Here is a 14,654-nt window from a genome sequence, read left to right on the forward strand (position 1 = left end):
CTGATAGCCTGTTTTCCTCAGCCTGTTTCATATTGAGCTGCTTTTCTCTACTGCTGTGCAAAAATTTCCGTGCTGGATCAGTCATGGCTTTGTTATTGCTATAGACAAATACATGTGATTTTAATTGCATTATTTGTAAAATACTCTGTGCTACTTCAATCTGATATATTAATTCTTAAGTTTAAATTTATCTGCAGTCACAAATGGTTCCCTAAAACTTTCAAACCTACTAGAAAAATACACCCAAACACTACTTCAATATAAATCTGCCTCTTTCAAACATTTAATTTAGTTAGCACAGAATGGAAAAGCTCAGCTTTTTATCTGAAACCTTTCATCTTCTTCACAGACGGACTCTGGGTTATGTACAAACATGAAAACATAAAAACTACATGTAAAGTGTAAAAATAAGCAAAGATGGTTAAAATTCAATATTAAAGTTAATTAAAGGCAGGGTAGGGCCTTCAAGGCGCTAACCAGCCCCACGCCTGTGTGCTGCTCTATGAGCCCTAAGCAAAACAGCAGAGCTTTAACTATCACACTGAAGTACACAGAAAATGTACACGCATGCACTGACACACACACCCCTCAGTCCGTATTACCAAATTCTTACAGTTTTTAAGAGGATTAATATTAACACTTGCATCTTTTCCCTGAAATATTGTATCATTCTGATTTTAAAAGTTTGGAGTAACTAAAATATCTAATATTGGGGGAAAAACCAAACAGAACTTAAGAAAAATAAAAACACACCTTGATGAATCATTTTCTTTGGGATAATCTTCATTCATCTCAACTGCAGGGGGTGTCCTTTTCCTCCTTTCACTATTTCATAAAGGAAAAATAAACATTTGTTCAATTCACAAGGAAAGAACCCCATCTACTTCATGCTTAAGATATTTTTCAAGGAGTATCAAAGACTATTAACTATGAAAAGAAAAAAAAGAAAAAGCTTAAATGCTTATTTATTATTAAATTTATTGGGCACCCATCTTACCACAGGGCAATTCTGGAAATGGTTCCCAACATTTTCCCATATATTCTAGACATTTCAATTATACATAAAATCAAATTACATATACCTGAAAAGCTATTTATTAAAACATCTTTACAACCTATTCCTATTTCTGTCATGAATATTGAAAGTTGCGTTGCCTCCAAAGTTCATACCGGTTTTCTAATAATCCATTTCTGTGAGGTGTGGAAGCAGTAGTAGTTGAGATATTGACCCTGCTGAAAGACATTCCAGTTACTGGAGAATTCTTAACTGATGGTCTTCCTTGGCTGACCAATACTTTACGAAATGGAGTTTCATCTTTGTTTTCTACAATCACTCTTCTAGGAGTCTAAAAAAATCAAAGAGAAAATGCTAAAATAGTTGAAACGTACTAATGGTGTGCAAAATACTTTGAAATGAACTATTTAAAAACTGAGGTGCCCAGTTTTGATCTCATAGTTTTAAAAAGTGACAAAAACATTTCAAGATGACTGAAGCAGAATATTCTGAAAAATAAAAGCTGTCCATTCAAAACTGAACTGTTTTGCATACTCCTACGACATGCAATGTTTATCACAACTCATATCAGAAAACAAAAAAATCAGGATTAGCGGGAGTCATCATCCAATAAATACATATCAATTAATTTGCATAAAACAGGGATTTGTTACAGTTGTGTAATTTGCTTAACATTTATCTCTCATTTTCATCTGAACACAGTGAAAAAAGTTGCTTAGAACTATTAACATATAAAAGGCCTTGATTAATGTAGCTCCTCTGCAATTTAAAGAGAGGCTCAGCTCTTTCTCTACTAGTTAAATCAATGAGACCAACAATGTTTCATCTTGCCAAAAAAACACACACAGTCTTTCTGTTAAGTTCAATATAAGCGATAGCACCTAGAAAATTAAGCAGGATTTGATTAGTTAGCTCAGTGATGGCGAACCTTTTAGAGACCGAGTGCCCAAACTGCAACCCAAAACCCACTTATGCATCGTCGGGTGCCGGGTGGGTGTGGCCCATTGGGTGGGTGTGGCCATTGGGTGGGCGTGGCTGCGGTGGTAACAGCAGACTGGGTGGGACTAAAAAGTTCAATCCATCAATTCCAACTTTGCAAGAACTTTTTTTTTTCCCGCAAGAAGTTGAAATTGACTGATTGATTGAACCTTTTTTTTTTGTACACAGTGGCGGCGGCGGCCTAAAGCGAAAAGGTTTTATAAAACCCAGCTGAAGGCTAGGACTGGGGCGACGGCGCGTGTGCCCGCAGAGAGGGCTCTGAGTGCCGCCTCTGGCACCCGTGCCATAGGTTTGCCACCACTGAGTTAGCTTGTGACAGACAACCACTATAAATCCCAGAGCTACAGACTAGACTAGGAAATTTAAAAAACAATTCACAGGAAAGTAATGGAAATTCACTTTCAAGCTGCTGTTAAGAAAAGAATATGGACATATAAGTTGATATTTTTACCCTCCTAGTAAATATTCTGAGACCTTTGAAGGGACCAATACCAGAGACTGAGGCGGGCTCTCTCTCTCTCTCTTTCCCCCCCCACCCCATCATTTCCTTAACTTTTAACCAGGCAATATGGCACATCATAGGGCAACAATTTTTGAATCAAGGTACTTCAACTTACAGAATATATGCCCAAAATCTAGGATCTACAATTCCTCTGAAACTGAAATGTAGCAAACTTTATAAAACATTTTTTTGTGCTGCTGTTTGTGCTATGCAGTTCAACAGACTATTTTTCAAGGCAGATACATCTCTGAAAGCACCAAAACTTTTTTTTTAGTGAAAGCAGAATATCAGAAGTTCTGTCATTATTGGCCACTGAAGAATCTGGTAAGGAAATACTTTTGAAAGAATGACCCAATGGGTCTTGGGTTGTCTCTAGTATACTACTAAAATACTCCTGTTTGTCTTGTGTCAACTTTCCGTTACATTGCTGGCTATTTATTGATTCACCTGATTTGATTCTGGCGATTAATTCATTGAGATCCTACAAAGTATTACTTTTGCCTTATTATAACTGCCCATTCCCTATTTCTTGATTTGAAATCTTAGTTTCTGACCTAGATCTATTTGTCTGCCTCACTAGACAATGATCTTCCCTCTGCATCTGCAAAGTCCAATCATTTTAATGATCCTGAAATCAATGATTTTCATGGACAAAGCAGAAAGCCGCCCCTATGAATAACTGCTGCTAAAACTTTAGGAAAACTATGACAACTAGATACAGTAGTTTTTACTTCAATTTAGCCTCTCCATCTCTACTATTAAACTTGCTGTGTAAGAAACCCTATTTGACTGTTTCTAGCTAACACTGCTCTGGAATATGCCAACAGATAGTTGTGGCATTTTGCTCTAACTTAAAACTTTGCACGCATGCAATTATATTTTGAAATTATCAAGAAAATAATGAGAACCGAACAGGTCAGTTGTTCTGTTCCCCCAATAAATTTAATCATCCAACCGAATTATTTCCTAAGACTTCCTTATTTTCCACTTTAGTAATCACTAGCTGCTTTTTTTCTACATTCTTTCTATCTTTAGGTGAAAATATTTAACAGTCATGACTTTCAATACTGCACCCAGTCTTATTCAAGCTACAATAATTAAACTGGAATCAAGAGTTTATCCACAAGATTTGAGTCATTGGTAAGCTTGCTGGAGAACTGAACGCTTCCTGTAAGGTCATTTAAGTGCCTGGCTAAATAGAATTGTATAATGTTAGAAGCCCCTTCTGATAGGCTTGAATATTGTATGTGCTTAACAGCAAAAACTAAATGTGATTGAAGAACATGACTTTAACCAACGGAGGGAGCTGCTTTAATCTTATTCTACCATACTCTTTCTAAATTTGTTTACTAAATGCTTACTTTCTAAACTGAAAAAACAAATCAAAAGGTAGTTTTCTGAAAATTCTTGCACAAAACTTACTGTTCATGTCTAGATAAGACACAAATGCTGGGATTCAATCACAATAAGCTTCCAAGTCCTATCCTGGATTAGGCCACATGAGCGCTTCAGATTCAGAAGCAACAAAATTCTGTAAGAACAGTGGTCTAAAACAGAACACTGGAATTACTCTCAGTGTTCCTTCTCCTTGGAGATGGATTTTCATCCTAAAGTTACCCCACCCTCCATTTACATCAATGAAGTACTTATTTCCAGTCTCAGCTGTTAAAGGAAAGAGGCCTTTCCCCATCGTGAGGGATAATCAGTTAGCTAAACAAAAAATGTAAAATCACTTTTGAAAACGTATTCTCTGTGGCATTCTAAACTGATCTGAAACTCAGGAAGGGAACAGGAATATCAAACACAGTAGGAGAGGACCCTCTATTTTTTTCTCTAGAAGCTACATTCCCTAACTGGATAGAGGAAGAATTCTTCCTATGTCCAACAAAAGCAATATTTATGTTAAATATGATCATCTTCTTCTTCTTCTTCTTGTGAAACTATATCCTGTAAAAGAAATGTACATTATTCTAAGGAGAAAAAAAGACCTCAGCAGTTCTGGCACAGGTAATATAGCACAGGGTTCCTTCACGTTATGCTAGGCCAGTGATGGCAAACCTTTTAGAGACCAAGTGCCCAAACTGCAACCCCAAACCCACTTATTTATCGCAAAGTGCCAGGGCTGCATCAGCATTGTGGTGCCCTCAGGGGGGCGTGGGGGTGTGGCCCACTGGGTAGCATGGCTGCAGTGGTCACAGCAGACTGGATGAGTGTGGCCAGGGCCAGGGTGGCGGGGCCAGTCCCTCGCCATCTCTGGGGCATCCTCGGGGGCCCAACGCCGCTTGCTTGCTCACTTCCTGCCCTGTCGCTTCCAAACGCCACGTGCTCGCTACTCTGGCGAACTGTGCTGGGGCAACGGCGCGCGTGCCCATAGAGAGGGCTCTGAGTGCTGCCTCTGGCACGCATGCCATAGGTTCGCCACCACTGTGCTAGGGTAACATTCTCCAAAAACTGCACATAAAAATGAATTCACATCAAGTGCGGCACTCCGTCAGTGGGATAAAGAGGGTTACAGGGTACAATATCATCATCCAAATCCATTGACAAATGTGCTCATAAATTTCTAGGGTCTATTTTTAAGTGCTATGTTATCTAAATATATCTTCTTCCTTGTGTTCCATGCACAGTGAAAACATTTTCTCCATCTTTTCTACGATTAATTTTTAATGCACGTGGTTACCATGGCAGACAAAAATAGAGAATGCATCACAGTGGTATGAATTCTTTGTTATGTTGCACACAGTAGAACCAAAAGCAGGGAGGGTCTATGAGGGCATATGAGAGATGCCACAGGGGTTGGGAAGGTAGGCAGGGAGGCGTGAGGGATGGACACAAGTTGGGGAAGGTGTGCAAGAGGTGTGGCTCAGGAAGGGTGCATGCAGATTGGGGAAGGTACCAGTGCGTGACCAGCTAGCATGGCACAAGTGCAGAAGGACTGGGGGACTCAAAGGTGCTTTTTTCAGGAGGCAACTGAACTTTCTTTTTTCTTTGAAGACGTTTCGCTTCTCATCCAAGCAGCTTCTTCAGCTCTGGCTGGATGGTGGGGAATGGAAGGATTTATACTCCTTGCAGAAAGCTGGTCATTTGCATTCTTTTAGACAGTGGTTGAGACCACCTGGAGGTTTATCTGTCATCAGGGTCACTTGAGTAGTGCAAATGGTTGTGGAGCCTGGGGGAGGTGTGGAGCCTGGGGGAGGGTGGGGGAGACCTACCCCAGCCATTTTCAATCTTCCCTGTCGGTTTTTCCCTTTGATTTTCTGGGAATATGGAATATTACAAACAGCAATCCTGTGATTTCGGGGTGTTTGGAGGCTTGTGTATTGGAATATTACAATCATGTGATTTCGGGGTGCTTGGCAACTTGTAGGAAGACAGACCAGGTTGCCAAGGATCCAGACCACGATCATGTGACTGCAGGGATGCTGGGATGGTTGAAACTCCAAAGACCAGTGATAATCACTATTCATTTAGTGCCATCACAATTTTGAACAGTTGTGAACAAGGACTACCTGTATGTATGATTAGCTGCATTGTTGTGAATCCACATATAGCAAATTCCCATAAAGTAAGGAAAACCTGTAATTGCCTGCCTAGAGTACCATTGGCAGAGCAAATATATTAATTTTACAGTGATAAAAGAATTCAGTTAGTAGCCTTATGTCTTTCAAGAAAATATTTATGTCAAAGATCACCAATAGGGCTGCTCTTTCTGCTGTCTTGGCCTTGATACTTTCCAGAATTGAAAATCATCAAGGTGAAACTGAAATAACAATCTACTCCAGACAAATTCAAAACCTTCTTGCCTTGGATAGTTACCACAAATAGTAAGTTTGATATTAAAGCAGATATTCAATTCCCTACACAAGATGCTATTTATTCTCAGTTTGGTGTAAATGCTTGAGGCATAAAAATGCAAAGATTATCTATTACAGAAAAGACAGAAATGGAGAAAAGACAGAAATGGCCTTCACCATGCATGACTGATCAGTCAGTAGTGTCTTCATTTTAACTGTGGCAGAGGAATATGGTGGACTGACATAAAAAAATCTGTGACACTCCTGAGCTGCTTATACCAGGAAGAATACCATGGCCAAGCAATGGAAGAAAATGTCAAATAGAAAAGCACTGAAATTAATAAAGCTTCTGCACTCTCTCTCCTTTGTGCCCCCAGTGTTTATTAAAGACATCAATTTTGGCAGGATTGAGATGGAGATGAAAATTAAATATATTAATTAAAGTTAACTGTAAGAGGCGAATTAGCATTAACTGTAAAATGATTGTAATGCTAAAAAAGCTTATGGTATTAGGAGTTACTCTAACTCTAAACTATTCTTTAGAGGTCTAACAGTGCCCTATAGTTGATGAGTCCATGAATAAATAATGATTATTAAGCTGTGGAATAATAGGCTTAATTAGTAGGCAAAAATATATCTGGATCTATGTACTCTTTCTGTAACGATTTTTACAGCTATTCATAGGCTTCCTTAATTTGGCCCCATTCTTTTTCTATGGATATTAAACTTCAAGTTCCTAAGAGGTACGAACAGAGGTTGTTCTTAGAACAGAAGTTATACACAGAGATGTTAAGATGGGCTGTCATCTTATCAACATCCTTATCCCCATAAAAAAGAATTTTGTCACTATTAAAAAGAAAAGGAAAAAAAATATACCTGGCTTTCAAGGGAAGGTAACTGTCTGTTAGAATCCTTCTGCATGGCTCTATTGCTTAAAACTCCTCCAAAACTGCCAGATCCATGAGATAATTTCACAGCTAAAAACAAATCAGTTCCATATAAATTTTACACACATTCATTTATATATACGTTACTATACTTCTTTTCTTGTAACACTAGAATTATTGAGAAAAACACAAACTTGCATATTGATGTTGCTCACAAAAATGATATTATTCAAGGTCAGCTGTATAAGTTTAAAAATTAAAATTCATTTCTCATCCGTATGGGAAGTATACATCTTCCTCAAACTCAGTTCTGAGATCAGAGGCCTGGGAATTTGAGGGTGCACTGGTGTTATGGATCTTCTTTTTCTCCCATATGTTCTTCCAGACTGTTGAGTTTCTGCTTTTTGGTGTTTCCATTGTTACTTTCTGCACTGCAGTTGGGAGTACACCTTGGATGGTTCTTTAGAGAACAGAGTATTTATCTTGGTGGCCTCTACTTCTCTAGTGCAGTGTTTCTCAACCTTGGCCATTTTAAGATGTGTGGACTTCAACTCCCAAAATTTCCCAGCCAGCATGGCTGGCTAGGGAATTCTGGGAGTTGAAGTCCACACATCTTAAAATGGCCAAGGTTGAGAAACACTGCTCTAGTGTATCTCCTTAGCCTGGTAGGCAGTGCTGTGGCCCTTTGTTTAGCAGTCTGTAAGGTTCCAGATAGAGTCAGGTCATTGTATTCTTTCAGTAGGTGAGTCTTAATCTTCCTACCCTTCTATAATTCCACCAGCTGACTAACCTCTCTCTAGTTTCCTTGAACTTAACTTCTAACCTCATTTTCCAGTGGTGGGTGGTAAGGGTATGTACCGCTATTATTCCTGCTTATGTAGCAAAAAGCCTCCAGGATTATAGCAGCTGTAGCATATACCAGTTCATTGGCTGAAGTCACAGTGGTAGTAGGGATTGTCATGAGGGCTCTACTAGCATCTTCTAGCACACTACTTGGTGGTATGTCTCTATTTAGCCTTGATAACTAGTCTCAAGAATTGACTGTAGCTGATTTATCCAAAATCTTATGGCTTATATCAACTGCTGTGCTCAGTAATTGATGGAATAGTAGTGATGTTCCAGCTTCAGGTGTTGGCTACACATCTCAATGTTGACAGGGTTGTTCTTCCAGCTATTCTCGAGTCTGAGATGTCAAATGTAGTTGATCTATCTCAAGTTGCGAGAACAGCTTCTTCATTATGTTGAAGTGTTGGGTAACTAGCTGGTTTCAGTTAGTGTCTTCTGTCCATTCGCTTTCCTCACACGTTTCATATATCCACTCTCATTAGATCTATTGCTGCAGTAGCAGTCCATCAATTCTAGGCTCTCTTGTCTCATCCATGCAGGGTTTGTTCCAGTAGTCCACTTATTGTCAGATTGTCCTGGTTCCTTAATATCTGACGTGGATTTTGTTAATCCAGACGGGCATGACTCCTAATTTGTGTCACTCTCATATTTAAGGTAAGCAATAAAGGGGTGGAGGTCTTTGCCTAGAGACCCTAAGTGACAAGTACTAGCAGGCATTTGAACCCATCTCCCATGTAAAAGGCAGTGCTCTAACCACTACACTATCCAGTTGCTCTCTCTCTCTCTCTTTCTCTCTCTCCCTCTCTCCGTCCGTCCGTCCATCCATCCATCTATCTATCTATCTCCTCTCCAAGAAATTAGAAAGTTAATGTTTTATACTAACCTGTCTGAATCTTGTTTTGAATAGCTTCCAGACACAGCTTCATTTCATAAGCATCTTTCGATGGTATTTTATCAAGAGTCAAAACACTAGAATCCTTCAGTGTTATCATCAAGCAATACAATTTCCCTTTACTTGGTCGTACAACTACATTTTTTATATTATGGTTCAGCTAGAAAGAAAATACATGAAAACCATATATGTACATGTACATATATAAAACCACATATGTATAAACAAGTTTATATCATAGCCTGTGTATGTTCATAAACTCTATATGCATCCAAACACAAATTCTAAGTACAATGACACTTTATACAACCTTATTACAAAAGGAAAGTCTTTTCTGGCAAACAGGGCAATATTTATGTTTGTCTATATGACACCACAATATAAAATGGGACTACCATTCTTTATTCTAAAACTGCTATCCAATTTTCAATCCATAATTCCTATTCTATGTCTCTTTTTAAAAATGTAATAGAGTTCATATTTTTAGAATACAAATTGGATATTTCTCAGCTAAACATAAAACTGTTGATATAAATAAAAGAAACTATGTGCTCTAAAAGGCAGAGGATTAATGCAACTTTTAACTCATTTTGTTCATTCAGTAGGGTTTACTCCAATACAAACATGAATATGAGGTTTCCAGAATTGAGACAGGATCCCATACATATTTCGAAACTGTCATGGAAATGGTGCATATAAAGGAATAGAACCCAAAAAATGGATTGTCAAACAGCGTTTCAACACTAGAATTAGAAGAAAATTAAGCAATAATCAAACAGCTTTATCCTTAGCGCAGTGGTTCTCAACCTATGGGTCGCGACCCCATTTGGGGTCGATCGACCATTTCACGGGGGTCGCCAAGCAAGGCTGTCCGCCATTTTTTTTCCCCTTTTCCAGCGGGTGCCTTACCTTCCTTGAGCTGGGCCAGCTGGTGGTCGGCCTGCTCTTTCTTTGCCGCTTGCCAGCTACGCCTCAGCCGGCGCAGGGGGCGGAACCATGCATGCACGGCGCTCCCGGGCAGGGAAAGTCCTTGACTTACGACCGGTTGGGTAGTCCTCGACTTACGACCGGTTTAGTCCTCGACTTACGACCAGTTGGGGGTCGCGGCATTAAAAAGGTTGAGAACCACTGCCTTAGCGACATTAAAAAATGCATAATGCTTACAAAAAGCAAGTATTTTTCTGACAAATTTAACATTTTTATTTTTTTCTTTAATATACAAATTCACTGAACATACACAACTGAATAATTTCCAATATAATAATGTCAATGTTCTGAAAAAGTGAAATGAATCTGTGAGGAAAATTCAAGTGACAGTTAAATGAATGTGAAAAGGACAGCTATTCATAAAGGCTCAAATCATAAGATGCTTCAAACAAAAAAAAAAGCCCCTGAAAATCCAACTCACCGGAAACATTTTTGGAATTCCTCCAGCATTGTAGTGAACTACCAAAATCACTTTGCTGTCTTTATCCACAATTTCAAATGTTCCTTCTTTCCATTTTGTAGTCCCAGTTTGTATGCTCCGCATGCGAACAGACCCACGTAATTTCAATGGAGTCATTTTTTCATACAAATATTTTCTGAAAATAATGAAGACTAGGTCTTTAACACAGCTGTTTTAAAAAAAAATTTAAAAAGTTGATTACTATGATTTACATCTATTCCAAAACTTGGCAGTAAATTTAAAATCAAAAAGTTTGTACATTAACTTTCTAAAATGTGACCACCCCTAACCCAAAATGCAGCCTAATTTCAGCTGTGCTTGCTAACCAGTGAAACAAATACCACTGGCCTAATTAATTCTCCATGAAATAGGGCGGTCAATGCCTCATGAATCCCAAACTATTCCAGAATATTAAAGGACAGGGGAAAGTACATGGGACCGAAATGCTGAATCTTAACAGTTCATCGCAAATACAGCAGAGCAGAAATAAATTTGATATATTCTGATGAGTTACCCAACTTCCAAGCGTAACTGAATTGGATGAAGTGGCTAAAAGAGCTAACACCTTTTCTGAAGAAATTTAGGAATATGGGGTGTATATATGTGTGTATTAAACCAAATGCTATATGAATTATAACAGTTGAAGCAAATCTGAGGGAATGCCATCTACAGGGACTCTGTATTCAAGGCTTCCCAGTGATAGCTCCCTGCTTCTGTTTTCAACCTACTCCCAAATATTCAGGCCACCACCTTTCAAACATTTATTTTTTGCAAAGACACATAAAAACACGGCTTCAGAGAAGCATTTGAAGATGTCTGAAGATTCTGCATCCTTTAATGGTGTCACATCAGAGTCCTCTTTGGTACGTTTGTTACAGATTTTTTAAAGTTTAGTTTTATGCATTGTAAACTGCTCAGAGTCTTGAAACACCACATAAACCTAAGGAAAAAGTTTCTCAAATTAATTTTGATAAAATTGATGATTGGTGGAAACATTCTCCAATTATCTAATGAGAAGACTATTCATTATAGCAGCATTAATTGAATACAGTAATAATGATTTTAATAGTATTAGCTATTGAGTGATCTGATACCAGTAGCTCACATGAGTAACTGCAATCTTTTCTTGATTTTAATGGTAATAATTTCTTTTTCCTATGATATATAACCAGTTAAAATTAATCATGGATTAATGTTAATATAGTCAAAAACATTTTTTCTTTTTTTAGATTGTATAAGTTTTTAACCTTTCTTTCATATTATTCAAATAAGCTCAATGTCTAATCAGATATCATTATTTACCAGATCATTTAATTAAAACCTAAACATTAAAAACATTTCATGAGTGTGAAAGAAACTTTAATATTCTAATGTTTAAATTTAAATATTGCTAACACATTCCAAATCTCTACTAACAATGGTGCCCAAGTATCTTTTCTTTTTAATAATATTAAAATAATTTTAGCAAGGTTGGAAAAGTATTAGTTCTGACATCGCAAGTAATACAATACACTACTTTTAACACTGAATCCTAATTTTTAGCAAATCGCTCCTACAATATTCAATGTGTTTAAGCTGACTAGAATCATGAGTTTAATTTTTCAATATACTGAAGTTACACTTGTTGCAAAATGGCTTTTTTTTCTTAAAATCTTAATTAGAAAACAGATACACAGATTTTTGTGTATCTACATTTTAAATATAACAGAATTCTATTGTGTATTTCAAAAGAAAATAAAACTCAATTTTTAGGTTATACTCTTCTACAAAACAGATATGAATTCTTCCATATACGTTTATGGAAACAATGTATCAGAAAGGACAAAAAGTTGCAAAGTGTATTTTCAAATAATGTAATTAATCACCATTGCTGAGATATGTATGGGTTCAAAGAGACACAAATACTACCAAAGTGAAAAAGATGTGAATAGATGCTAGTGTATCCTAGTGCCCATTATTATTATTATTCCTTCAACCCACCTATCCCCAATGATTTATTGCAATTGGGAACATTTATAATAAATATCAGGGACTAATCCCCTTAAAATGTCACTAACAATACAAAAATCAAAGGGTACCACAGGTAGTCCTTGACTTACAGTGGCAATTGAGATACAGATTTTTATCGCTAAGTGATGCAGTCATTAGGCAAAACGTCATGTGACCACATTGCTTAGCAACAGCAGTTCCAATAGCCTCAATTGCAGTCATTAGGCCATGAAAGCACTGTCAGTAGGCAAGGACCTTATGCTTCTCCTGTCCTGCCACCTTCGCTCCAACTCCCCCAACCCGCCTATCTCCTCCGCATCTCTGCCCTTTTGGCTGCTCTGCACTGTGCCACTTACCCCTGCCATCCCCCCCGATCCTTGCCATCTTCTTCCTACTTCTAGCCTGGAATCCAGAGCTTCCTACTTCTAGCCTGGAATCCAGAGATCAGGGATGTGCGTGGTAAGTACAACAGGGTGCCATGCCATGCCCAGCCAAACAAAGAGGCAACAGAGTTCTCCAACACTAGATAAGGCAGGAGAGCTGATGGCAACTCCCCAGGCAAAGATGGAGACTATATGAGAGGTACCATTTGAGGTGGTGGCAGAACCAGAGAAAACAGAGGGATGCAGGAACTTGGTGCACAGCACAGCCTGTTGGAAGGCTCCTGGAAAACCAGTCTGCAGGCTTCAGCAAGGAGTAAAGGAAACCCCAGAACTAGCAGAACCTACCCATAGGCCCTCTGCTCGGCCCTGCAAAGCTTTGCAAAGGGTAGCAGCTTCCAATGTGCTAAAACCCGCAAACTGATTCTCCAGGGGCACTTCTACAGAATGCTCTACAGTTCACATTAGAAGCTGCTGGCTGTTCCTGAGGCTCCCTGGGCTTAACTTCAATTTTGCAGTACTATTGTAATTTTGAATGGTCACTGAAAGAATAGTCCACAAGTCGAGGGCTACCTGTATAAATCAAATATTGACTGGCAGAATAAAATGTCATCTAAGCTAGGATAAACGCAGTTAGCTCCCCGTGTATTTTTTTTTCTTCTCAGCAAGCTGGTTCAGGCTTGAAAGGCAGCTTCAAAAGTTTCAAAGCAGCAAGCAGATGAACACAAGACACCAGCTGCCAGGATGTGCATTTTCTATGCTGCCCAACTTTAAAACATTGAAGTAGTCTATTCAGCCATTTGTCTGAAATGGTATAGGGTTCCTGCCTGAGCAGGGGGTTGGACTCGATGACCTCCAAGGTCCCTTCCAACTTTATTATCATCATTATTATTATTATTATTATTATTATTATTATTATTATTATTATTATTATTATTATTATCATCATCATTATTATTAATAATAATAATAATAAAGGAAACCAGTCTTACTTGCTTCAATTCTACATGCCAGGTTTCTGCTAGAAACATAACAGCAAAGTCAATATGCCAGCAGCTAGTCTGGTGGTTAACCTTTGAGGCATTTTGTGTATGGGATAAGAAGCCTTGGTTGGAGAAAATAAAAGATGGAAGTAAGTGGTTGAAGAGACTACAGGTAATCCTCAATTTACAACACCATTTTTCACAGTTACAACCGTTGCAGCATCCCCATGGTCAAAGTTCAGATACCCGGCAAGTGGTTCATATTTACGACGCTTGCGGTGTCCTGGGGTCACGTGATCCCCCTTTTGCGACCTTCTGAGAAGCAAAGTCAAGGGGGAAGCCAGATTCACTTAACAACCGTGTCAGTTAACAACTGCAGTGATTCACTTAACAACGGCGGCAAGAAAGGACGTCAAACGGGGCCCAAATTCACCTAACAAACGTCTCGCTCACCCAGCGGAAATTCCGGGCTCAGTTGTGGCCGTAAGTTGAGGACTATCTGTTAGGGTTGCCAGGTCTGCTTCCCAAAAATAGCGGACAAGCGGGGGGGGGGAGGGGGGGTTAAGTAGTAAAAAAAAGTAGACTGTACAGCTTTAGATTACGTACCATTTCATCATAAAGCTTTTGAATAAAAAAAAATGTCCACTATTTTGTGGGGGGAAAAAAATAGTGAACATAATGTGAAAAAAAAGTGGACTGTCCGCTCAAATAGTGGACACCTGGCAACCCTACTATCTGTATACTACGTCTGAAAGGGTGTGGCGAGCCCATTCCATCTCCGGACACCATGAAGATGCCTTCTCAGCAACCCAACTAGTAGACTACACGCAGCGTTGATACCCCGTTGCGGTTGTGTTGCACTGGGGGGGCTGGGGGGGGGGAAGGAGGGCAGAACGTTCCGAGTTCCCAGGTGTAAAGAA

At 38.8% G+C, this 14,654-nt stretch overlaps 1 protein-coding gene across 1 annotated transcript in view; it reads right to left on the minus strand.

The window, feature by feature from the left end:
* USP37 (ubiquitin specific peptidase 37) overlaps window positions 1–10,513 on the minus strand; it is a 35,708-nt gene extending 25,195 nt beyond the window's left edge. The window contains exons 1-6 of the mRNA XM_015820473.1: window positions 10,344–10,513; window positions 8,927–9,095; window positions 7,187–7,287; window positions 1,171–1,346; window positions 754–825; window positions 1–98 (exon numbers count right to left, since the gene is read on the minus strand). Of these exons, the coding sequence (XP_015675959.1) occupies window positions 1–98; window positions 754–825; window positions 1,171–1,346; window positions 7,187–7,287; window positions 8,927–9,095; window positions 10,344–10,499 (772 nt within the window). The 5' untranslated portion in view covers window positions 10,500–10,513. The remainder of the gene's footprint in view (window positions 99–753; window positions 826–1,170; window positions 1,347–7,186; window positions 7,288–8,926; window positions 9,096–10,343) is intronic.
* Window positions 10,514–14,654: the final 4,141 nt, after the last annotated feature.

Source organism: Protobothrops mucrosquamatus, unplaced genomic scaffold (assembly GCF_001527695.2).
Source record: "Protobothrops mucrosquamatus isolate PMUCROS unplaced genomic scaffold, P.Mucros_1.0 scaffold1133, whole genome shotgun sequence".
Classification (NCBI taxonomy): Eukaryota; Metazoa; Chordata; class Lepidosauria; order Squamata; family Viperidae; genus Protobothrops; species Protobothrops mucrosquamatus.